We start from the raw sequence: 27,895 nt of genomic DNA, 5'->3' as shown, positions 1-27,895 counted from the left end.
TTCTAATCAGCTCTAACACGTATGAGTATTTCATGAAGCTGATTAAACAAATTCGCTGTTCTTCTTGCACACTTTCCGTTTTCAAAAAATATGGAAATAATCTTAACTCGTTCTGCAAAGAACGAGTGGAAGTATTGAAACGTACCTAAATGTATTAACTAACAAAAATTTTAAACAAAATGTCAGTATCAAATTAGTCATTTTGTTGCTACTTCATCCTTTATTGAAGATCTTTCGCATATGAATCCATACACATTATCAGTTCATAACAATTTGTAACTATAAAAAGATGGATGTTAAGCCTAAGTTCAACTCATCAGTAGATACATACTATTTTATTATTTTTATTAAATAAGCAAATTACGTACTTCACTATTAAAAGATAAACAGTAGATAAAAAATCTTTTTTAAAACACTTGATTGCTTGTACCTGATCTCTCTTAATCGTTAAAAAGAATTCGAAGAGTCAATACTGATAAGTTGTTTTTCTTAATATGACCGACGCAGAAAATTTATCCGAAAATGTTCGCGTAAGTATCGAAGATGATAAGAAAGAAGAAAGAGGTCATAACAAATCAAATAAAAAAGAAGAATGTCAGACTGAAGTAGCTGAGGATAATATCATTAAGGTGAGTATTATATTAGATCAGTGGTTCTCAACCTTTTTGAGTCACGTACCACAAAATACTTTTTACTTTTTTTGGTACCACCTAACAGAGGTAATCTAGCTATTGCAAGCAATCTAATTAACTATAATAGTGTTGCTGATTTTGGCTGCGTTTTTGCGTTTTTTGTACCACCTCAAATAATAATATGTATGTACATACCACAGTGGTACATGTACAACAGATTGAGAACCGCTGTATTAGATCATATATACACTGTGGGCCGAAATAAAGGAGTACATTTTTAGTTGAAAATAACTTTTTTGTTTTTGAGCGATTTAATTTCTTTTTGCTCAGCTAATAGCCTAACATGTCCTCAACATAACTGCAAATTTGGAAGCACAAATAACTTACGGGGTCGGACTTATAAAAACATTTATGTAACGGTGCATTTGAGCTCGTTGCAAATGAAAACTGTCTTAGCTAAAATTGAACTGATATGCTCTTTTGGTAGGTTAACAATCCAGAACACTTCAGCCAAAATGAAATTTTTCAAAATTACCGGATTCGCAAAGTATCATTTCTTTATTTAAATAATGTTTACACGCCTTGACCATAAAATTTAAAAAAATCCGGAATTTGTAAAATATCATTTTTTTACTTAAATCAGGAAATATTATTCTAGTACTTTTCTAATATGTTCACCGAACGAAACCCTCTTAACACTAAATTCCATCTTTTCTATCGTCTTTGCCTCATATTATGACTGCTTATGTTGCCATGAAATTTGTTTGACATTTATAGTTCAATAAGTAAATTGGCCAGTTCATAATGCCACTTTTCAGCAAAGAGGACAGAATATTAATTAAATATTACCCATGGGAAACCCATGGGTATATTGAACATAAATGAGGAGGAGGAAGGAAACGAAGCTTAAGAACTGAAGAAAATATTGCTAGAGTAAGGGTTGTTTTAGGAAATTCGCAACCTTGCCAATCTGTTGGAACAAGGAAAATCGCAAAATACTAGGATTTCCCTCACATCAGTTCGAAGAATCATTAAAGAAGATTGCCATCTTAAAGTATTTAAAAAAGTTTACTGTCAAAGACTTACTGCCAATGTAAGAGAAAAACGACTGGAAAGATGTAATTTGCGACTCTCCGCAAAGAAGATTCCGCTCTCGTGCAGACATTCAAAAATATGATTTTCAGATGAAAAAATGTTTTACTTACGGCCTCCTAAAAATACCCAAAATAATAGGGTGTATTCTGACGTACATACAATTTAAGAGAGACATTTTTCTAGAGCATCTTTTAATTGACAGAAGTCATTTCTCAAAAGGTGTAATGGTCTCTGTTGTAGTATCCATGTTGGGAAAAGCTCGTCTTATTATTTTTGATGCCAGGGTAAGAACAATCTTGCAGCACCTATTACCTGAAATTGAAGAAGTACTTATGTTATGGTTACACTTTCCAGCAGGATGGTGCTCCTTTGCATACTTCCCACAATACAAGGATATTCTGGAGTGAAAATTGCCCGGACAATATTGAGCCAGAGATGTGGCCACCTAACAGCCCAGAATTAAATCTGGTTGACTATTCAATTTGGGGAATTTTTGAACCAAATTTGTATGACGGACAACAATTTGAAACAATCGAACAGCTCCAAGAAAGAATGCAGTTTGTTTGGAACAATTTTGGACAGGGTGTAATAACTGGGGCTATCAACTTATGGCGCAGACGACTTCAAGAAGTGGTAAACAATAATGGTGGCCACCCACATTCATAATATTTTAGTGTAGGTTTTAAAATTATTAAACTGTTTTCATAAATGTGTTATTTGTTAAAACGTTATATTTTCCTAATTTAATAAAAAATAATATTTTGCGAATCCGCCAATTTTGAAAAGTTTCATCTTTACTGAAGTGTTCTAGTAATAGTTAACGTACCAAAAGAGCATATCAGTTCAATTTTAGCTAAGACAGTTTTCATTTGCAACGAGCTCAAATGCATCGTTACATAAATTTTGTTATAAGTCCGACCCTGTAAGTTACTTGTGCTTCCAAATTTGCAGTCATGTTGAGGACATCTTAGGCTATTAGCTCTGCAAAAAGAAATTATATCGACCAAAAAACAAATAAGGTATTTTCAACTAAAATATGTACTCCTTTATTTCGGCCCACAGTGTATAACATACAATATATTCATTTATTTATCACGTAATTAATTATTCTCTATTGTAAAAAATACATTCGTTATCAATAGAGATTTTCCGGTCTTTATCTTAAAGTATTTTGTATTTTTGTGTAAATACAGACGATTTATATCTTGACTTGTCAAATAAACTTGTTTTTAATCAATAATTGTTATACTGTTAATGTTACTGTGATTGTTAACGATTTAAATGTGGTCCATGCCAAGATATAAAAGTTCTTGAAGTCATGTATAGAGTCACCGAAAAAGCATTCAATATTATTTTGCTTGAGATTTTAGCCAATTCCACTTAATTGCATAGAAATATTTTAACAATTTTTCGTTTAAAACAGAACATAACAAAACCGAGACAAGTCCTGGAACAATTTTTATTAGCAGGAGGAGAATGTCAAAAACTTGAGTCAATCAGTACAAAGAGTGACGAACTACAACTATCTCGATACCACAATAAATGCAGCAGATCAACTACCAGCAGATTATAGCACGCATCCTAAAATCTAGATCCACCTTTAACAGGATGGGGACCTTCTTCAAGAGCCACATAGACCGGGCAGTATCTTCGCCCCCGCTAGCGAAATTATTCTGATTCGATTTTTTTGCACAAACTTACTCAAAAAGAGGTCCTTATAACATATCCACAGGGTGCCGGGCGGTGCCGTGGTCGAAAAATTGTTTAAACAATTTTTTTAAACAAATTCACAAAAATAATAGATAAATTGGCTTATTTTGAGCAAAAAAGGTCTCTCGTCATTTTTTTCTAAAATTGATTGTTGTCGAATTATATGCGATTAAAAATTTGAAAAATGCGAAAATAGACATTTTCAAGGCTTAATAACTCGATTAAACATTATTATTATGCAATTCAAAAAGTCACCAAATCAAGTTTCAAATCCCTTCTTCAAGGTCCTGAAGAGATTTTTGTCATTATTTTATTAGAAAGCTGTTATTTTTAATTATTAACAATTAGCGCTATAGTCCAGGATGCATCGTCGCCCCCGTTAGTGAAATTATTCCGATTCCATTTTTTTGCAGAAACTTACTCAAAACGAGGCCCCTATAACATATCCACAGGGTGTCGGGTGGTGCCGTGGTCGAAAAATAGTTTAAACAATTTTTTTAAACAAATTCACAAAAATATTTTTTTTATTGCGGACGATTTTTTTAGATAATTTGGGTTATTCTGAGCAAAAAAGGTCTCTTGTGATTTTTCTCTAAAATTGATTATTGTCGAGTTATATGGCCATTTTCGCCTTTTTCAAATTATAAATCGCGTATAATCCGACAACAATCAATTTTAGAAAAAAATCACAAGAGACATTTTTTGCTCAGAATGTCCCAAATTATCTAAAAAAAGTTGTTCGAAGTGAAAAAATTATTTTTGTGAATATGTTTAAAAAAATTGTTTAAACAATTTTTCGACCACGTCACCGCCAGGCACCCTGTGGATATGTTATAAGGACCTCGTTTTGAGTAAGTTTCTGCAAAAAAAATGGAATCGGAATAATTTCACTAACGGGGGCGACGATAAATCCTGGACTGTAGCGCTAATTGTTAATAATTAAAAATAACAGCTTTCTAATAAAATAATGACAAAGATCTCTTCAGGACCTTGAAGAAAGGATTTGAAACTTGATTTGGTGACTTTTTGAATTTCATAATAATAATGTTTAATCTAGTTATTAAGCCTTGAAAATGGCCATTTTCGCATTTTTCAAATTTTTAATCGCATATAAGTCGACAACAACCAATTTTAGAAAAAAAAATGACAAGAGACCTTTTTTGCTCAGAATAAGCCAATTTATCTAAAAAAAATTTGTTCGAAATGAAAAAAATATTTTTGTGAATTTGTTTAAAAAAAATTATTTAAACAATTTTTCGACCACGGCACCGCCCGGCACCCTGTGGATATGTTATAAGGACCTCTTTTTGGGTAAGTTTGTGCAAAAAAAATCGAATCGGAATAATTTCGCTAGCGGGGGCGACGATACTGCCCGGTCTCACAACCTTTCTCTTAATATAAAGGTAAGCATGCTGCGATTCGACGTAGTCCTTGTCCTATTTTATGGTGTTGAATCGTGAACCTTGAACAAAGATATGCGCAGAATATTGGAAGGAATTCAGATGTGTCTATAACGGAGAATACTTACGATCTCGTGAACTGATCACAAATGACGAGATCCTGAGAAGGATGAAGAAGAATCGATATCGATAGGTACAGTAAAACCCATTTATCTGCAACCGAGAAGAGAAGACACGACAGACGTTCGTAGATGCGGTGGAAGTGACCTTGAGATTTTAAGTTAAATCTGTTCAGTTATACTGACTACCATCAAATCTCGAAAGTTACAATTAGGGCAGTCAATCAGAGCAAGAACAGGTTATTACCTCCAAATTCTATCCTACTGCATGGATTTTAATGAAATTTCAGGAATAGCCTGAAAATATCTCCTTATTCAAAGTCTACCCTATGCCAATGTGTGCTTTTGTCTTGGGGGCGGTTCCCACCCCTTCTCGGGGGTGAAAAATTGTTTGGTTAAGCAACTACAGAAGTTGCTAGAGAACCTAATTCTAAGCAAAAACTGTTCTATAATATTTTTTCCAAAACTTAATACTTTTTGGGTTATTCGTGGTTGAAAATTGGCCATTTTCATTGAAATATGACACCTTTTCAAACGGTTTTTTGCGAATACAATGCATCTAACTAAAAAAATTATACGAAACATTTTTGTAGCCCATAAAAAAACAAAGAGATTCGTTCCTTCTTCAATCTTCTAGTTATAACACAAAAAGAGATATGGTAGGTAAAAAGAGTTTGTTTTTTTGATGCATGCTCAAATCAGTGTATTCAACTTGAAATAACAGAGAAAAGGTCGATTTTAGATGTATAATGATACCAATAACTTTTGTTGTGCTTGAAAATACCTATAAAATAAGCAATATTAAATGTCGATTACATTCAAACTAAGCGAGATATGCTGCAAAAAATTGATGACTAACGAATTTTAAGAAGAAATTGAGAAATATCCCCTCATCCACAAGAATTTAAATGCATCGTTTTCCTTCTACAATACATTTTACTACAGTGTTATTTTTATGTTCAAAAAGTTGAGCTGGTTTAAAATGAACGGTTTTTAAAAAAAATAAGATCAAATTATAGAGCGCATATTTAAATTTTCTTAAAAATCTTCCATTTCCTCCATGTAACTTAAAAATGATAAGACATACTTTTATAAAAAATAAAATCAAAATGTTTATCTAGAAGAAACCTACATTTTTGTAAGCATCTTTTTTTTGCATCTCTTATCATTTTCGAGTTACATGGAGAAATAGGAAGATTTTTAAGAAGATTTAAAAATGCGCTCAATAATTTGATCTTATTTTTTTTCAAAAACCATTCATTTTAAACCAGCCCAACTTTTTGAACATAAAAAGAATACTATAATAAAATGTATTGTAGAAGGAAAACGATGCATTTAAATTCTTGTGGATGAGGGGTTAAATATACTTCTCATTTTTTTCTTAAAATACGTTAGTCATCAAATTTTTTAGTTTATCTCGCATAGTTTGAATGTAATCGACATTTAATATTGCTTATTTTATAGGTATTTTCAAGCACAACAAAAGTTATTGGTAGCATTATACACCTATAATCGACCGTTTCTCTGTTATTTCAAGTTAAATATGCTGATTCGAGCATGCACCAAGAAAACAAGTTTTTTTCACTGACCATATCTCTTTTTGTGTTATAAATAGAAGATTCATAAAGGAAAGAATCTCTTTGCTATTTTATAATCTACAAAAATATTTTATATGGTTTTTTAGTTAGATGCATAGTTTTTAAGGTATTCGCAAAAAACCGTTTGAAAAGGTGTTATGTTTCAATGAAACTGGCCAATTTTTAACCAGGAATAACTCAAAAAGTATTGAGTTTTCGAAAAAATTATAGAACAGTTTTTGCTTCGTATTAGGTTCTCTAGCAACTTCCGTAGTTATTTAAGCAAAAAATTTTCCACCCCCGAGAAGGGGTGGGAACCGCCCCCAAAACAAAAGCACACATCGGCATAGGGTAGACTTTGTTTCTTGGGCTATTCCCTACTTACTGTGAAAATATCACGTAAATCGATATAGTAGGATGAAATTCGGAGCCACATACCCTCATTGACTGCCCTAAATACCTCAGAGATATTTTGCGAAATAAATCCAGATTATGCTCTCCTACAAGCCATCCTACAAGAAAAACTATTTGGAAAGGGAGGTCCAGGATGAAGCAGAACATCCTGGTTAAGGAACCTCAGCACCTAATTTCTTGTAAACGGGGGGTGGTGTATTTTGACCTGAGATTGAGCGATTAATTGAGTAGTAGATGTTGTATTATTTTCTACTGAAATCATGACAAGATGTTGTCCATATTTATCATATGTTGTCATTTTTTACAACATTAGTAGGGATGGCGGTTTTTGACAAAATACCGGTTTTCGGTTATACCGGTTTTTTTTGCTTACGGTTTAACCTAGCGATTATAACCAGCCAAAAATCCGGTTTTTCCAAAAACGTACGGAAATCCTTGGAGATTCGTATTCGTAATCGGCAATTCGATATTCATAGTCAGAACATTATTTTTGGTAATCAGAAAAAGTCATTCACCCACTTTCAATGTCAAGAGTCAAGTGTGAAAAATAGATGATGTTTGCGTCTACTTCAAGCAGATCACTTCTTATGTAAATATTATGATTACAAATACCTTTTCAACGAAATATTATAATAAAACTTAATTGTTTCTGGCTGATGTGAGTTTGAACTTTCAGTTTGCTTCTGTATTTATAAAATAAAATTTGAATTATGGTTTTGTTTGGAATAATTACATGAGAATAGATTGGGATCCAAAATAATACCTAACCTAATCCTAATCACCGTAAAAACCTAACAATCGGTTTTTTACTTTAAACAGAGAAAAAACCGGTTATTACCGGTACAAAAAAACAACCGGTAAAACCGGTTATGGCGAAGTTAAAAAACCGGTTTTAGGTTAAAACCAGCAGGTTTTTCCCATACCTATTGGGAATATTGTGGTAATGAAATTAAAAAGTACGAACTTTAAAACATTTTTGGCTTTCATTATATTTTTGGATAAAACGCATTCCATCGCAATTCATATTTTATTATTTAGTTTTTTAATAGAATGTAAGGAAAAAACCCATTGAAAATAAATTGAGTTTATCTTAACAGTTTTGGAAGCTACTCACGAATATGTAATGATTAGATAAAGTTATTAATATCGAGGTTATATGTTACAAGTGGCTAATGTAATATTTTATTCAATATTAGACAAGATATATATCTAATTATCTAAGGTTACATGACCCCTTTTTAAGTATCAAATCCACGCTGATCATCAATATGAATATAGTTATTTTCCTAACTAGTGCGGAAAGTGATGCTTTCACGCACGAGACTGCCGTTGACCCGAACGACGCGATAGCGGAGTTCGGGCAAGCACTCGAGTGCGGGGAAGACACTTTCCTCATGAGTTGGGAATTAGGAACAATATTTTTTCAAGGGCCGTACGTTTGGAAAAAAGCCACAAAAAATAGAGTTATATCAATTTTTATTTAGAAGTGAAAATACACAAATTAATCCTTTGATAAGGTTTTCAAAACCAAACTTTCAATATAATGGGTTACCACGACGACAATATTGGTTTCCATGACGACGATTCAAAACCATTGTAATTAATGTTAGGGTATAGAAAGTCTAATGCTCACAATCTTATTGAAGGTTTTTATTAAAACAGTTTTCGGGCGACCGGTTTCGGCGTTTACAGTTTATACGCCATCATCAGGCCCTTTAAGAAACTGAATAAGATATCAGTACAAGAAAATTATTACAGTGTACAATCTGATGTTTGATTGTAACATTGGGACCCAAGTGCCTTCCTTGATTTCAAACTCGCATGAACAATCGAATAATGTGACTTTGTTGCCTAGGTGTTCAGCTTTTACTCTCACAGATCCAAAGTGTGTGTGAGAGAAGTCAAATTAGTTTATTTTAATGAGTACATTAAAAACACAAAAAATATATGACAAAAAAACAAAGTTGGTTATTAACTACACAGACTAACAAAACAAAAAGACTAACAAAACAAATATCACGATCTTAATTGACTACATTTGTGGTGCCAATTTTGTGTAATTAAAAGGTAAATCCTTTTAAATAGATCCAAGGAAAATTTTACTAAAATTAATCAGTCAATTATTTTTATATAAAAGACCTTTTTTTCTTTTTTCGTCTGTGCAGTTTATAACCAACTTTGTTTTTTGTCATACATTTTTTGTGTTTTTAATGTACTGCTTTAAAATAAACTAATTTGACTTCTCTCACATACACTTTGGATCTGTGAGAGTAAAAGCTGAACACCTAGACAACAAAGTCACATTATTCGATTGTTAATGCGAGTTTGAAATCAAGGAAGACACTTGGGTCCCAATGTAACAATCAAACATCAGATTGTACACTGTAATAATTTTCTTGTACTGATATCTTATTCAGTTTCTTAACCCTCCGTTAGTCGCTAGGATAAAGGGAGCATTAAGAGTCGCTACGGTGTCAGAGACCGACAATTTAAAAAAAAAATAGTTATTGCTTTAAAATTCATACAAATATTTTATATTGTGTATAGGAATGACCGAAAAATATTTTTGAAAATGATTTATTGAAAAACAACAGACATAAAATGAAAAACCCTAGTATAACAATATACATATTGTTATTTGTAATATAAAAATATTCGCTAGGAACCATTTCCCATAATTCCAACAAACGTTTTTGTTCGGCTTCAAAGGACATCTATAAATAAGATTTGACCAAAACTTACCGATAAAATGCAATAATAAGATGCTAAATATTTACCTCAACAGCAAGTTGTGCCAATAAAGTAATAACCACACCGTTAGTCGCTACGGAGTCTTGCACCGAAAATAGCTATAAAACTCGCACAACTGTACCCAAGTAGGTAAGAATGTATACAAACACGAGGTTAGTTGATAGGAAGAGGTACAGAAAGTGGCGATAGAAAAAACCAGTTATTTTGTAAATCCCGAATGAGTAATTCTGTCGTCGGTGTGTGACACCGATAGCGACTAACGGAGGGTTAAAGGGCCTGATGATGGCGTATAAACTGTAAACGCCGAAACCGGTCGCCCGAAAACTGTTTTAATAAAAACCTTCAATAAGATTGTGAGCATTAGACTTTCTATACCTAACATTTCTACAATGTGCTCATATATCAGCAGCGTGTTCACCATTTGAAAACCATTGTAATTGTCTACTGATCTGACTTTTAAATATTATGTCAAAATAATTTTATTTCATCGAATTATCGCGCTAATTTCATTAAAACATGAACACAATAAGATAAAAAATGAATAACCATTTTCAATTAATACATCAAGAATAACAATAAGATAAATTTGAAAAAATTAGTAAATAATTTCTAAATATAGTTTATTGCATGCATTATAATATATTATAATGCCATATTACAAGGTATTTTACTTTACCGCACGTCGTGCGGGAAAGTGCAACTTTCAGAAACGAAATGCGTGCGTGAAAGTGGCTCTTTTGTCACGGCCGTAGGGAAAAACTTTATTTTGCTCCTCGAGTGTCACATTCTGCACTCCAAGAAATAAAAAACAATAAAGTTGCTATAAATGATGAGGTTTCCTGAGACGTTAAAGAATAGTATTACGGGACTAAACAATAAACTGGTAATCTATTTAGCAGATGCCTAGTAGAAGAAGACATCCCAGATAAAAGGAAAAAAAGGTGATCCAGAAGATCTGGGAAATTACAGATAGATAAGTCGATACAAACTCTTTGTACAGGATGTACAAGAAACAAATATACTGGAAAGAAACTTTAAACTATACCAGCCAGGCAGGATTTAGGATGAGAGCACAACAAAACGGGCGTGCATGATTTGGACGCTAAATTTAAAATTCGACGCTGAAAAATAAAATTACCTGTTTCTGCATACATGATTTGGACGCTGGGACGCTGGACGCTAAACGCATGTTAGTGTTAGTTACACGAGAAGATGATAATGTTAGAACTTGGTTCAACCGCAAATATAAAATTCTCGTCTTTAAGTGTTTTGATATTCATAATATTTACCGCAGCAATAGTTTCTTCTTTACTTTTGGGCAGTTTCGGTTGAGCCATTCGCCGTTCACTGTATATTTGATTTCGTATTAAATTAACGTCTTTAACAGTCATGTGGCTCAAGCAATCTACATTTTCTTTATCCTAAGCCTTAAATTATCCTTAGCCTTCCTTTTGGCACCGCTACGCACAATCTGTCTATTAAGCGTCTTGATATCACACTCGTGATTATGTTCTAGATTACTTCGGATTACTAACTTTTCTGGCCCTTTCGTGAATATCTTCGCTTTACACGACCGTTTTACGCACCTCCAATACGTTTCTCCCGATTTTAGTACTTTATCTTGAGAAAAAGTAAAACTGTTCACTTTGAGTAAAATTTTACCACGATTACTTACTAACGTTGAAATTTCCATATTCACTATTAGTTTATATTCCTGTCTAGTATATGAGTTATTGTAAATAGACACAGGTTTATGGATTACAGACAAATTACCAGTTTGTTTTTTGCGAGAAACGAAAGTAATTAGTTTCGGTAGTACCGTAAATAAATTATCAATATGTCATCAGATGTTACTATACAGAATGTCTCACCGAATAAATCCTATTCTACCTCTTACTCTACATCAGTGGAATTTATACAACCCGTTGGATGTGCATGATTTGGACGCTAAATTTAAAAGACCCAAAGGAGGAAGACCCAACCCTTCGGTCCTAACTTTACTTTCTGGCAGCGTCCAAAACACGGGTACTTTTAAGACCCTCGGGTACTTTTAAGACCCTCAGGTACTTTAGCGTCGAAAACATGCCCGCCCAACAAAACACCTACATACAGTCAAACAAATACGATATGACATCAGTACGATATACATAAATAACAAATGAGTATAATATACCTTTACGGTTGGCCTTAATAATTTCTACCATGCGAAATGTCAAAATATATCAAGTTATTTGTTTTCTTCTTTTGTAATAATCGGCTGTAGATTATATGGGTAATAATAATGGGTAATAATGCCCAATTATAAAAAAAAATACACAAAAATTACTAATAGCACATGACAACAAACGAAAAAAATGGTCGAATCTTACATAATGAACCGCATGTGGCTCTTTGGCTCCTTAGGTGCGGCTCTGGCACAAATATCCACGGAAAGCGCAATAATATGTTCCTTTAAAAAAATTGGTAGGAAAAACATTACATCTTATTCTGATAAATTAGCTTTTATCAAACTTACAAACTTTGCATTCGTCAAACATTCTCTTAATGCTACAACAACTGAGTTGAAATTTTCTCATTTTAAAATTGGCATTAATAGCTTTGAAATACAATTTCTGGATTAAAAAAATAAGGAGGTATGGCGCTCTAAATGCGAAAGTCTTTGTGTTGAATTGGAAATAATGGAGAAGAAAGAATATTCACAACACAAGAAGTGGTCTGCTTTGAATTACATGGAGAAGGAAGATATGATCATTTTCAACGCTTGAAATAATATTGCTGATTCTTATGATCAGCTAAAAAAGCTCACGTTTGCTGTTCTTTCCCTTTTCGATTCTACATACCAACATTTAAAAAATTGGATTTTGCGCCAAAAATTTTGTAAAAAATACAGTGTTGTAGGAAATAAAACCCTACAAAACGAAAGGAAATAGAAGTTTCTACAAAGATTAGAAACGAAGATATCGCCCAAAAACGAAAAAACACATTTTAATTTTTTGGGGGGTTATGGATGGCGCTAAGGGTCTAAACATTTTTTTGGTCAAATACTTTTTGATGTAGAACATGTGGTTCTTTTATTTTTCACTATCTTAACAGACTGATTAGAACCTTTAGTTTTATTTAGCATAATAAAATTTTGCCGAACAAGCAGATTTGGCTCCCAATTTTTTTTAAATTGTTGTAATGCTCATATTTGGCACTTTGGATAAAAAGTTTGTTGACCACTGGTATAATAGTATGTATTATACATATTTTCAAGTAAATATTGATTAGGTGGTGAATACCACTCAAATGTAAAATTCTGTAAATTCGCTTGGGTCGCATAATAATTCATTATCTGTATGAATTAAAATTCTACGACAACGTAATCTGATAAATTGTTATCTATTACAAAGGGAATAACCTCTTATGTCACTCTGACCTAAAAGATAAGTTTTAATTGATTGTTTAATGTTTTTGAATATATTTTGCCTGCTGCTATTATTTACTGTTTTTATTCTTCTTTGTTTCATTATTCTTCTCCTTCTTCAGACTTTTTACATCCGTCTTCCTCTATTCCGACTGTGCTCGCGTGGTCTTCAATATGCAATGGTTTTCGTCCACCTTTCATTGTTTTGCTGTGCTACGGGTCCTACAATTCCATCCTCCAATTCTTCCAATTACATCTTTCACATTCGTCCTGCTTCGCACGTCCTCATTTTGTATAAATAATTCTCTCAGTAATAGATAGATAGATAGATAGAATTTATTTATCCACAAAGTTTACACAATTCTTACAAAAAAAAAATATGTATAAATCTTATCGGACTAGTCAAAAAAATTTTAGTACAATAGAATATAATATATAGTAAAAGTACAGTTCGAATTCATCAGTCTAATAGTGCGGACATAAATTCGTGTGCTGGTATTTTTACTTTTTGCTGAGATAAGTATATTACCTGCTAATTATATTTTAATTGAAATACCTAGTATTTCAACTATTGTTTCCTATTTATATTTAAGAGTTTGGTTTTGATTTTACGATTTATATATTTTATTTACAAATATTATTTAAAAACATTTCTAATATTTTATAAACCATGGGGGAAAATACGGGCGGGAAACCGCCCGATTTAAATTTAAATAATTGTCCGAACAATACTGAAAAAGAAAATATTGATTCTAGTTATATTCTCCTTTTCATGAACATTTTTCAGTGCGTCACAAATTATAGAAAAAAAGGTAAGTCCGTGATAATACACATTTATGACATTTATTCTAACGTGACGTTTTAGTTAAATCTGACAGTTGTCAAATTTTATTTTCAATTTGGAATAAAACCAAATCAATTGTGTCTATTGCATTTATAAAATGGTATTTTCTTTCATTTGTATAGTCTTATAAATTGTACAGATTATATTGATAATATTATTATTTTATTTAATAAATAATTCTTTTTTGATTATGGCGCCATCTATCGACAACTAGAATAATCACCGAACTAGAATAATTACCGAAGTATTCCCAGACGTGCCTTTTTTTCTGTCACATACAATTTAATGCGTTAGAGAGAAATCGAAAAACTGTGACGCACTGAAAGATGATCATGAGAAAAAGAATAATAATATTATTGATTTAGAAAATCGTTATAGACCAGGCGATAAAGGTCCTTATTTTGTTTTCGTGGAAAGTAAAGAAAAACATATTGGAAGGCTTTTCCCAATTAAAATTGGTCACTATATACTCCCGGAGGAGAAATTAAGTAAACAAGTGGAGGATATAAAATCGGTAGGAATAAACCGCGTAAAAGTCATATTTAAAACTATGGAATCCGCTAATTCGCTAGTAAATCATTATGTTATAAATCAAAATAACTTAGTAGCATATATCCCTAAATTTTACACCCATAAAAAAGGCATCGTCAGAATGGTTGATACGACTTTCTCCGAGGAGTATCTACTAAAAGCCATCATTTCCAATAAACAAATTGTAAGCGTTCAAAGAATGAAAAGAAAAATTATAGACTCAGACGGAAATTCCAGTTTAGTTAACAGACAAATGATTATAGTACAATTTCTGGGCAATGAAATCCCACAAAACATACAAATTAATCTTTGTAACTTTCAAGTAGAACCTTATGTACAACCGGTTGTCCAATGCTTTAAATGTTTGCGTTATGGCCATTCGGCCAGACAGTGCAAATCTAAAGAAAGCAGATGCAAAAAATGCACAGGTTTGGATCATCTGGAAGATGAGTGTCAATCAGAAAATGTTTGTATTTACTGTAAAAACAATGAACACACTTCAATCTCCCGTAAATGCCCTATTTTCACAAAACAAAAACAAATTAAACATATTATGGCTCAGGAAAACATTTCCTTTAAAGAAGCTGAAAATATGTATGTAAATCCTTCCTATGCCAAAATTGTTACGAATAACAGGTTCTCGGTGTTAAATAATATTAACAACTTTCCACCATTGCCTGAAGTAAGGCAAACATCTTCTCAGAGTTCTTCAGCCGTATTAAGGAAACCCTTTATCAAAACAAATATTCCTACTTCCAAAAAACGAAAACCTTCCCCACTATCTCCCACTACAGAAATGTCACCAATAAAAAAAACCCCCCAATTAAAATCAAATGCTAATACTGTTCTTCCTAATCCTTATAGGGACGAATATATGAACTATAAAGAAAAGTCAGTACTTATACTATCTACATTCGTTAAACAACTTCAAAAAAGTTTTCCGTCTAGCCCAGTTTCTTTTGCAGAATCAGATATAAGAGAATTTGTTAATAATATGTTTGATACCGACAATCACACAGATGGAATGGACATTAATATTAGTGGATCTGAATCCGAATATTATTAACCTTCCCGATTCCTGACCATAATATTAAAAAAGACAAACTATATATTTTGCAGTGGAACTGCAGATCTTTAAAATCAAATAAAGCAAGTTTAATTAATTTTGTTAACAGTACAACTATTGACATCATTGTTATATCAGAACTATGGCTTAAGCCTGACGAAAACTTTTTTTTGAAAGGGTTCAATTTAGTTAAAAAATGTAGAGTTGATGGTTATGGTGGCGTTGGTATTTTTGTAGCGCAAGGGCTCGGTTTTAAAGAGGTTAATATCATCCAGCCGTTAAACATAGATTTAGAAGTGTGCGCAATTACTTTACCTTCTATAAACTTATCAATAGTGTCTATTTACCGACCACCTGACGTGATTGTCAATTTTACCGACTGGCTACAATTATTTCAGCAGTTCAAGTCCCATACTCTTTTTTGCGGAGACTTTAATGCGCACCATGATAGGTGGGGACCTATACCTGATGATCGACATGGTAAAATTTTAGTAGATGCAATAGATCATCTAGACTTTGTTGTATTAAACGATGGTACTCCCACTAGAATTAACTCTAGTGGAAATCATTCAGCTGTTGACATAACATTAACCTCTCATTTTTTAGTTGATAAATTAACTTGGACGGTTTTAGATGACACTATGGGATCGGACCACTACCCAATAGCTATCGACATCCAAATTAAGCCTTCAAATTTTTCAATAAACCCATCCACTAAGTGGAATGACACATGCGCAGACTGGGAATTATTCCAAACACTCTTGGAAAAAGATGTTACTCAGTTACTTACTGAAAATAACACAAGTAATGCATCAACATTTTTCGAAATGATTTCCAATGCAGCGACTCGGTCTATGCCTGTTAAAAAATCTTTTACTCCCATTTCCCCAAGACCAATTTGGTGGGATCAGGAATGTAGTAAGATGGTAGAAAAACGGAAAACGGCCTTAAAAAATTATAGAATTCTGTCCAATCATAATAATTATTTAGTTTATAAAAACGTAGCTGCCCAAGCTAAACGTTTATTTAAAAACAAACAACGTTGTAGCTGGATTAACTTCCTAAATAAACTTAATAAAAATACACCACTAACTGAAATTTGGAAGTTCGTTAAAGCTGTAAATAATAAAAATTTTCATTGTCCCAAAAAACCTCTTTCAAAAAAATTAATAGAGGAAATACTAAACAAAATAGGTCCTCCTTCTGCTTCTAATTTTGTGGTTAAATCAGTTAACAAATTCCCATTTAATCATGAAGATGAATTGTCTACTTCTTTCACAATGGACGAATTGGATTTAGCGATCAAAAATAGTCGGAACACAGCTCCCGGGTTAGATGGCTTTACTTATAAAATAATTTATAACTTACCATATTCTGCTAAAAATTTTCTTTTGCAATTATTTAATGACTGGTGGAGGAAACAAAAATATTATGACTGCTTTAAAAATATTATAATTTGTCTGTTACTTAAACCTTATAAAGATCCAGAAATTCCATCATCATACCGCCCAATCTCGTTAATATCATGCGTGACCAAAGCATTCGAAAGATTAATTAAGTTTAGATTAGAACATTTTGTGGAATATAGATCCCTTTTACCAAGCATTCAATATGGTTTTCGCAGAGGACGGGGAACAATAGATGCGGTGAGTCACTTAGTTTCAGATATACAAATAAGTTTTTCCAGAAACCTATATACATTATGTTTATTCATAGATCTAACAGGGGCCTATGATGTAGTTGACCTAAATATTTTATCAAAAAAGATGGAAAAAATTGGAATTAATAAAACTGTATGTACCAATATCTTAAGTATCTTTCATAATAGAAAAATATTTTTACGTGATCATAATAACGTATTACATGGTCCACACACAGTATGTAACGGTTTACCTCAGGGGTCTGTATTGAGCCCTATTTTATTTAATATATACACTGCAGATCTGCATACGTTAGTAGGTGATAAATTTAACATGATACAATACGCGGATGATTTATGTTTTTACTTCAGCCATGGTTCATATGAGAAATGTTTAGATGACTTAAATGAATGTATGCATTTGATAACAGGTTGGTTTAATGACATGGGATTCAGTGTTTCTCAGGATAAGACTGCCTTGGTATGTTTTACTCGTCACCGAGTTAGAACTGCTAGAGCTGCTTGTCTAGACGAGTTCACGATTCCATTCGTCGACGAATATAAGTACCTAGGTATAGTACTAGATAAAAAACTGCTTTGGACTAACCACATAAAATATATTAAAAAAAGATCCGAACACGGCATAAATCTACTAAAAGTGGTTTCCAAAAAAAAAATGGGGAGCAGATGTTACTGTATCGTATACATTCTACAAAGCATATATTCGTTCCATATTGGACTATGGTTGTACATTATACGGGGCGTCATCCAAAACGAATCTAATCACCATTGATCGTATACAATATAAGGCTTTAAAAATTTGTATGGGTCTAATGATGTCATCGCCTAACCAAGCAGTCCTTGCAGAAATACAAGAACCCCCATTAAATATACGTAGACAGTACTTAGCTGAAAAACAAATAATTAAATACAGAACATTTAATACGAGTATGATCCGAAAAATAGCTTTTATTAACACTTGTAATCTTACAACACCTTATTGGAGGATAAAAAATTCCCCTCCCTTGGCAGATGGCTTTGTTAATACCAACCATTATGAAATTTTTATATTAAATAGTCCCAAATATCCAATATTTCAATATAGTTATCAAAGTATCATATTTCGGCCAACAATTATATACCCTGAATATTCAGAAATCCCTAATTTAAATAACCTAATACTCACCACCACATTGAATGCTTTTGGAAAGGATGTAACTAAAATATTTACAGATGGGTCCAAAAGTGAGGTTGGAATAGGTGCAGCATTTTTTGTTTCACACATCAATCATGTCGAAAAATTTAAACTAGCGGATATATTTTCTATTTACAGCGCCGAGTCCTTGGCGATTAAAAAAAGCCTATTATGGTGCACGCTAAATCCAGTTCAAACTGTTTGTATTATGTCAGATTCTAAGTCCGTTTTGCAAGCTATTGAAGGACCTCCAATAAATATATATAATCAAGAATTAATTTGTGAAATAAAAAACTTATTGTACCAATTAAATCAGCAAAATAAAAAAATAATTCTCATATGGGTAAAAGGTCACAGCGGTATTATCGGTAACGAAAGGGTTGATTATGAAGCGAAAGAAGCTTGTAAATCAGATAAATTCGTAAAAATATTTTCACATACCGACTTAAGTACTAAATTAAAAAAATCTATTAAAGACAGATGGACAGAATCTTACAATAATTTTAGCAAGACATCGAAAAATCTTTATTTTCAGCTTTATCCACAACTTCCAAATAAAATACCGCATACGACTTTTGATTATATCAAAAGACATACTTCAGTTATAACTCGCTTAAAATTGAATCACGGCCGTTTTCCGGCGCACCTTCATAAATTAGGGATACTTAACTCCCCGTTATGTGACTGTGACAACATGTCCATAGGTGACATTAACCACATGTTCCTGGAGTGTCAAAAGAATAGCACAGCTATTTTTAAACTATATAATTCCTTAATAGAACACAACACACCTCTCCCTCTCAACATCGGTTCCCTGTTATCTAGTAATAATAAACTCGTCTTCGATGCTATAATAAATTTCGTTAAAGAAGCTAATATCGATATTTAATCTTATATACATCTAATATAAATATGCGTATGAATAAAAATAAATTCTGTGGCTAATAGACTGCGTCTAAGGCCATCCCTTTCCTCTACACACACACACACACACACACACATATAGTAAAAGTACACATGATTAAAATAAAACAGTGATTACAATAAAATAAATAAGAAATAAATAAAAGTTACAAATAACAAAAAAATTTTTTAGAACTATTATTGCAAAGATGTTAAATAGTTAAAAATCCATCAATACTGTAGAATGTGTTGTTCATTAAAAATGAATACACAGTTTGGCAAAAACCTTTATGTGAAGAATTACTGAGAGTTAATATATTGACTAATTTATTGTAACATTTTATTCCAATATATTCAGGTGCATGTTGGGATACACCTAATGTAAAGAAAGGTTGTCGAAAATTTGATTTACCTGTAGTATCATGTGAGTGACTGTCCTCATTTCTGTCAAACTTGAGCTTGTTTTCCTCAATGTGTAATATTAATTGGAAAATTAAAAGGCTAGGTAGTGTTAAAATATTAAGACTTCTTAAATAATGGCTTGCAACTATCCGAAAATGGAACGCCATACATACTTCTTAAAACTTTATTTTGAGCTATAAATGCCCGTTCAAAATGAGATGAGCAACCCCAAAATATTAAGCCATACTGAAGTACAGACTGGACTAAACTAAAGTAAATCATTCGTAATATATCAAATGAGACAGCTTCTCTTAAATTACGCATTATATAGCTAAATGTACTTAACTTTGCTGATACACATGATTTACGTGAGTTTCCCATGTAGTTTATGATCTAGGGTTACCTCCAAAAATTTCGTTGAACTTTCTACTGATTTGCCATCCACGTGTAAATGAAAGTCAGAATTTGGAGTTAAGTTTTTTGGTAAGAAACGCATAAAATGTGTTTTTGTTACGTTGAACTTAAGTCCATTATTTTTACAATATGTGCTAAATTCAGCAGACGCAACATTGGTATTTTCCACCAGTTGTATGGGTTCACTGTGAGATATGAGAATATTGGTATCATCAGCATACTGAAATTTTTTATCTGGCATTGAACAAAACGTGTTTAGGTCACTTACAAATATAATGAAAAATAAAGGCCCCAGTATTGAGCCTTGAGGTACACCCATCGTACATTGAAGTGGCCTCGACGTTACATTATCCACTGTGACTACTTGAGTTCTATTACTTAGATAAGATAGGGCCCAATTGTACGGTATACCACGTACTCCAATACCCTGCAATTTTTGTAATAAGAGTTCACGATCAACCGTATCAAATGTACGACTAAGGTCATAAAAAAGATCCAATACATTTAATTTATCATTTAATGCTTTATAAATAAATTCAAGACAGTCAGAAATAGCAGTATTTGTAGATTTCTTTTTTCTAAACCCGTTTTGAATAACAGGAAGAATTTTAAAATGTTCTAAATAATCTGTTAATCTATTTGCATAGGCTGCTTCAAATATTTTAGAGAACTGACTTGACACACAAATCAGCCTATAGCTTGCAATATCCGTTGCAGATCATTTATTTTTAAAAATAGGAATTCCTTTCGATTCCTTTACATCTGGAAATATTCCGCATGTAAATGATTCATTTATGAGATATAGTCCAAGCTGTGAGTGAAAAATAGGTCGATTTCAGGATATAATTCAGGAATTTTTGAAACCTATCAGGTGTTGTAAAGGACGATGCCAGGAATAACTTATACTAAAATGTAACCAAAAATTTTGTGCGGTTTTTTATTTATGACGATTTTCATTTGTTAAATTTGCAATTTTTAAAGATTTTTAATTTTGCAGCTTAGGACATTCATTTTAGAGAAAAAGTTTTAAACAGAAAATTGTAGTAAATTAAAAAACCTACAATTTGAGCTATCGAAAGGTTAATTTAGTTAATACGTCAGTGCAAAACAGCCTGCGAAAGGTCCAAAATGGCCGTTTTTTGCAATTGCGTTATTTATTGTAAAAAATTTTTTATATATTTTTTAAGACTTTAGAATGAAGATCTTTCATTACTAAACATAAAAAAATGTGTAGTGCCCTATTTGTGAGCTTGTTGCTTAGATATTATAATTTGTTTATCCCAAGAAGTCAAATGTCCAAGGCTATAACTTTTTGAAAAAAAAAATCGTACAAAGTTAATCCAAGATCCACTCTCCTACCAAAGACTTATGTTTTCATATTCTGATGTAAATTAATGCATATAACATTTTTCAACCTCTTATTTCGGGTTGGAAAATAAGGGGGCAAATTTCGTTATAAACATTTAGAACTGAAGCCGCCCCTGTACATACTATGAGTTTCTAACTTGCAGATTATTGTTGCTGAAGCCAAAATAAAGATTCAAAACCAAATAAAAATATTCTACGACCAACTGAAGCCGAGATAATTGTTTTTGTTTTCTTAATTTGTAGTGACTTTATTTATAACAATTAAGAAATTATTTCACAGTCATTGACTAAAGAAAGACTGATATTATCTTAAAATAAAAATTGTTTTGACCGAAAGTTACATTTAATTATTAAAAATGATTTTTAAAATGTAGTGGAGATTTATTTTTCGTTTCGACTGTGATTTATTGTGTCGGTTGCCCTTAGCAACGGCTAGCAACTTATAATACATTTAATCACGGTTTTCGCTTTAAGTTTTAAAGCACCGCTTGGATTGACATGAAATTTGGCAAACACATAGATAATATGTTAAAGAATAAAAATGATATTGGGCCTCTGTGTGCTTTTGTCCTAGGGGTGACTTTCACCCCTTATAAGGGGTGAAAAAATATATGTTCAAAATAAGTTCGGAAATGGATAAAACGTCTAATTCTAAGCACTTTTTGTTCTATAGCATTTTTTCACCAAGTTAATACCTTTCGAGTTATTTTCGAGTAGATACCTTCAGTTTTTAACAACAAAAAAGACACGTTTTTAGGCGGTCTTTGACAAATAACTCAAAAAGTAAGTATTTTATTGAAAAAAAGAGTTTTAACAAAAATATAGCAAATTAAAAATTGAAAAAAAACGGTGTACGCGTGAAATCTCTAGCTAGACCCAGTAAAAATAAAGTTCTAGCTAATGAAAAAGAGATTCATATCCGTCAAATTTCAAAGTGAATTAGTTCAACGTGAAATAACCGAAAAATCATGCACTTTTTGGAGAAAAATCATTACACCTATTTTAAAGTGTTTAAAAAAATTTGTATATCTGTTTTAAAAAAGAGTTTATAGCATCAAAAGTAAGCAAGTTACGCTGAAAATAAAGTTGATCTCTTTTTTGTTTTGGTCAAAAAACTCGGGAAAGTCACCCCCTAATTAGCATCAAAAATGAAATTAATCAATTTTACTTCAATTTTGTGTTACTCGTGTATGTGTCGTTTATGTCTGTAAGTTTCATCGGTTCAAAGTGCTTATTTTTGAAGGGGCAGTAGTTAAAAGGACTTGAACTAGTCAATAATCACGAGTGTATGCAAATTTAGAACAGCCATATCTTAATAAATTTTTGCCTTCCAAAAAAAGCAAAAAATTAAAAATATTCGTAACAGCAAAAACTGATTTTTTTTACTTCTTGTGATTTTTGGTCACATTAATAAATTTTAAGTTATTTAGAAAAAAACATTTTTTTTAAATTAAAAATTAAAACAGATTTATTTTAAAACCAATTTTTTTAAATAAGCCCTTTGAACCGATGATACTTACTGATAATATAAATAATACATGAGCAAACTAACTTGTGAAGCGGTAATGATTAATTTGATTTAAGATGCTAATTGGGGGATGACTTTCGAGTTTTTTGACCAAAAAAAAAGAGATCAACTTTACTTCCAGAGTAACTTGCTTACTTTTGATGCTATTAACATTTTTTAAAAACAGATATACATATTTTTTTCTTCTTCTTCTCGTTGTCCTTATGCCCTATAAGAGCGTCGGATTTCATATTTTTTAAATACTATAAAAAATGATTTTTCTCGAAAAAGTGCATGATTTTTTGATTATTTCACGTTGAAATAACTCACTTTGAAATTTGAAGGATATGAACCTATTTTTCATTAGCTAGAACTTTGTTTATACGGGGTCTAGAGATTTCATGCATACATCATTTTTTTCAATTTTTAATTTTCTATATTTTTGTTAGAACCCATTTTTTTAATAAAACATTTATTTTTTGAGTTATTTGTCAAAAACCGCCTAAAAACGTGTATTTTTGTTGTTGAAAAATTAAGGTATTTACTCGAAAATAACTCGAAAAGTATTAACTTGGTGAAAAAATGCTATAGAACGAAAAGTGCTTAGAATTAGACGTTTTATCCATTTTCGAACTTATTTTGAACATATATTTTTTCACCCCTCATAAGGGGTGAAACGCACCCCCAGGACAAAAGCACACAGAGGCCCAATATCATTTTTATTCTTTAACATGTTATCTATGTGTTTGCCAAATTTCATGTCAATCCAAGCGGTGCTTTAAAATTTAAAGCAAAAACCGTGATACAATGTATTATAAGTTGCTAGCCGTTGCTAAGGGCAACCGACACAATAAATCATAGTCGTAACGAAAAATAAATCTCCATTACATTTTAAAAATCATTTTTAATAATTAAATGTAATTTTTGGTTAAAATAATTTTTATTTTAAGATAATATAAGTCTTTCTTTAGTCAATGACTGTGAAATAATTTCTTAATTGTTATAAATAAAGTCACTACGATTTAAGAACACAAAAACAATTATCTCGACTTCAGTGGATCGTAGAAATTTTTTTTTAGTTTTCAATCTTTATTTTGTCTTCAGCAACAATAACCTGCAAGTTAAAAACTCATAGGATGTACAGGGGCGGCTTCAGTTCTAAATGTTTATAACGAAATTTGCCCCCTTATTTTCAAACCCGAAATAATAGGTTAAAAAATATTATACGCATATATTTACATCAGAATATCAAAATATAAGTCTTTAGAAGGAGATTGGATCTTGGATTAACTCTGTACGATTTTTTTTTCAAAAAGTTATAGCTTTGGACATTTGACCTCTTGGGATAAACAAATTATAATATCTAAACAACAAGTTCACCAATCGGGCACTACAAATTTTTGTTATGTTTAGTATTGAAAGATCTTCATTTTAAAGCCTTAAAAAATATCTAGAAGTAATTTTTACAATAAATAACGCAATTGCAAAAAACGGCCATTTTGGACCTTTCGCAGGCTGTTTTGCAATAACATATTAACGAAATTAAACTTGACATACCTCAAATTGTAGGTTTTTTAATTTACTACAATTTTCTATTTAAAAGTTTTTCTCTAAAATGAATATCCTAAGCTGCAAAATTAAAAATATTTAAAAATTTTAATTTGACAAATGAAAATCGTCATAAATAAAAAACCGCACAAAATTTTTGGTTACATTTTAGTATAAGTTATTCCTGGCATCATCCTTTATAACACCTGATAGGTTTCAAAAATTCCTGAATTACATCACGTTTTTTCACCCACAGCCTGGGGTAATAGGATAGTGGTAAAGCTATATAAGTGGCAACATGTTTCAAAACTTTTCCATCAATTTCGTCTACCCCTGCAGCTGTTTTAGAAGCAGTTTTTAATACATTAGATATAACTTCTTTTTCAGTGGTTGGTGATGAAAAGCTATTATACTCCTAACATAGCTCGTTAGGAGTATCTCTAAGCGTGTTAGCCCCCAACAGGGACAATACCTGAAACTAATTACAGAAGAAAAAATATATGAATTCTAAAAAGTAGAAAGATTTCAACACCTAGGAGCGACATTCACCAGAAGACCAACTATGAAGAAAGAAATCGAAACAAGAGTTGTGAGTGGTAATCTTTGTGTCTGTATCACTGACTATAAATAAATCTCAACAAGTCTTGTTCCAAATGTGGGAAAGAAAATGCCTCAGGAAAATATTTGGAGCAAGAGAAAAGCTATACATTGGAATGTGAAAGAGACCAAAAATAGAACTAGAAACAAATGTATGGAGAACGGAATACATATGCGATGGATGAAAAATACGAGACAACCCAAAAGAATACTAATGGGACGAATAGACGGAAAGCAGAAGAAAGGTAAGCCGAAAACCAGGTGGAAAAAGGATGATGAAAAATTTATAGAAGAACTTGAAATTTTAAATTGGAAACTAAAGTGGTAAACAGGAAATAATGGAAAATAGTAGGAAACCGAGACATGGGCTTGCCTAGTTCAGCAGCAAGACTGGCCTTTTAAGATCGCACAAGTTTGAAAATAACACTAAAAAGAACTTTTATCTTGCTTATCGCCTTCCTTTATGGGATAATTCGCCTATAGCATTAATAATAATAGTATTAATCCAATATCAATATTAATAATAAGTTTTTAAGTGATTAGTAAACGGTATACGTTTATTTCAGGATGAATTAAACGATGATGACGTAGATGAGATCGATGGAGTAGTTCACACAGTTGAGGAATTGTCACTAGAAAATAAAGACGAAAAGGCGGAAGACGTCACGGAAGAGTTAGAAAAAGCAGATGCAGCACAATCATCCACATTTAGGTCCGAATCGTCCGATCCTAGAAAGAAATTTTCTAAATTTGCACCTAGAAGTTTAATAGACGTTCCAGACTACGCGTATGTGTCCATAGATGGTAGTTTTCAATCATCGTTTTAGGTTAAGGTGTTATAAATATTTTTTTATTTTTAAAATTGTTTGCCTTATACTATAGTACAGTTGATCCAAAAGATGGCATAACCCAGACATCCAAAGTGAAAGTTATCCTTCAACACCAAATTGTTCTATATGGTGCACACAATGTCCAGAAAAAAGTCACACCATTTTGAGCGTCGGGTTTGGGGGAAGGGGAGAGGGGGGAGAAATCGGCAAATTCGTAGTTTTTTAAGTTTTTCGTCAATATTTGCGGTTTAGCATGAACAACCCTCTATACAAAATTATTCTACATTAAATTTGAAATAAAAAAGGTCCTATACATAATCTTTCTAAAATGAATGGTTCCAAAGTTACGGAGGTAGTATAGTATAACTGGTCCAAAAAAAGGCCTAACCCAAACATCCAAAGTAAAAGTTTTCCTCCAACACCAAAATGTTCTATATGGTCCACATTATTGTTTAGAAAAAAGTTATACCATTTTGAGCGTCCGGTTTGGGAGGGTGATGGGGGGGAAGTTTTTCGTCAATATTTCTAAAACTATGCTTTAGCGTAAACAATGTTATATACAAAAATGTTCTACATGAAATTTAAAACAAAAGATGTTCTATACATAATTGTTATAAAATCAACGGTTCCAGAGTTACGGAGGGTGAAAAGTCGAGGTTTTCGATACTTTTTATATTTTTTGGGCAATATTTATGATATAACTATACCAAAAACCCAGACATCCAAAGTGAAAGTTATCCTCCAACACCAAATTGTTCTATATGGTCCACATAATGTTCAGAAAAAAGTCACACCATTTTGAGCGTCGGGTTTGGGGGGGGAGAGGAGGAAGAAATCGGTAAATATAAAAAGTATCGAAAACCTCCACTTTTCACCCTCCGTAACTCTGGAAACGTTGATTTTATAACAATTATGTATACAACCTTTTTTGTTTTAAATCTCATGTAGAACAATTTTCTATAGACTATTCCTTACGCTAAAGCATTATTTTAGAAATATTGACGAAAAACGTAAAAGAAGTACTAATTTACCGACTTCTCCCCAATCTCCCCCCCAAACCGGACGCTCAAAATTGTGTAACTTTTTACTGAACAATATGTGGACCATATAGAACAATCTAGTGTTGAAGGAAAACTTTTACTTTGGATGTCTGGGTTAGGCCTTTTTTTGGACGAATTATACTATACTACCTCCGTAACTTTGGAACCGTTCATTTTAGAAGGGTTATGCATTGGGCCTTTTTTATTTCAAATTTAATGTAGAACAATTTTGTGTAGAGGGTTGTTCATGCTAAACTGCTTAGTTTTAGAAATATTGACGAAAAACTTAAAAAACTACGAATTTGCAGATTTCTCCCCCCTCTCCCCCCCAAACCCGACGCTCAAAATGGTGTGACTTTTTTCTGAACATTATGTGGACCATATAGAACAATTTGGTGTTGAAGGATAACTTTCACTTTGGATGTCTGGGTTTGGGTCTAACTATACCATACTATTAGCAGTATCATGTTAATTTATGTTTATCTTTTGTCTTGGTCGAATATTTTATACAGATCAGTTTTATGATAATAAAATTTACCATAAAATTTTGTGTTTTTATCCGTTCTTGTAAAACCTAAAGGATTTTAAATTTTTTAATGTACTAAAATTTTAGACCTTACCCACCATTATATGGTAGATACGTAACCACAGGTATTAACAAACGAGTCTCAAATATTCGAAGGCTTTTATACAAGAACCTTCGAATAAGAAATCCAAATATATACTAGGTATGGATAAGAATCTACGAACTATCGTATTCTTCTAACAGAACATGAAGGAGCACATGAAAATAATTGGACCGACAGCAATTATTGTGAATTGAAGGATCTGTAAAACTGATGAAGCGACGACATAACACATTCTGTGCAACTGCTCAGAGTTGGACAGGATAAGGCTCAATACTCTT

The 27,895-nt window shown here is 32.1% G+C and overlaps 2 protein-coding genes across 6 annotated transcripts in view; one reads left to right on the top strand and one right to left on the bottom strand.

Annotated features, from left to right (window-relative positions):
• Positions 1 to 27,895, bottom strand: part of LOC114326427 (glucose transporter type 1) — a 659,305-nt gene that overhangs the window by 208,184 nt on the left and 423,226 nt on the right. The window lies entirely within an intron of this gene.
• On the top strand, positions 422 to 27,533 carry LOC114326431 (uncharacterized). The gene is made up of 2 exons (XM_050644466.1): positions 422 to 629; positions 25,685 to 27,533. The coding sequence occupies exons 1-2, from the start codon at positions 495 to 497 to the stop codon at positions 25,943 to 25,945; spliced, it is 396 nt and encodes a 131-aa protein (XP_050500423.1). The 5' UTR covers positions 422 to 494; the 3' UTR covers positions 25,946 to 27,533.

Source organism: Diabrotica virgifera, chromosome 1 (genome assembly GCF_917563875.1).
Source record: "Diabrotica virgifera virgifera chromosome 1, PGI_DIABVI_V3a".
In the NCBI taxonomy this organism is placed as follows: domain Eukaryota; kingdom Metazoa; phylum Arthropoda; class Insecta; order Coleoptera; family Chrysomelidae; genus Diabrotica; species Diabrotica virgifera.
The sequence above is the reverse complement of the archived record's forward strand: the minus strand, read 5'-3'. Positions and strand labels throughout refer to the sequence as shown.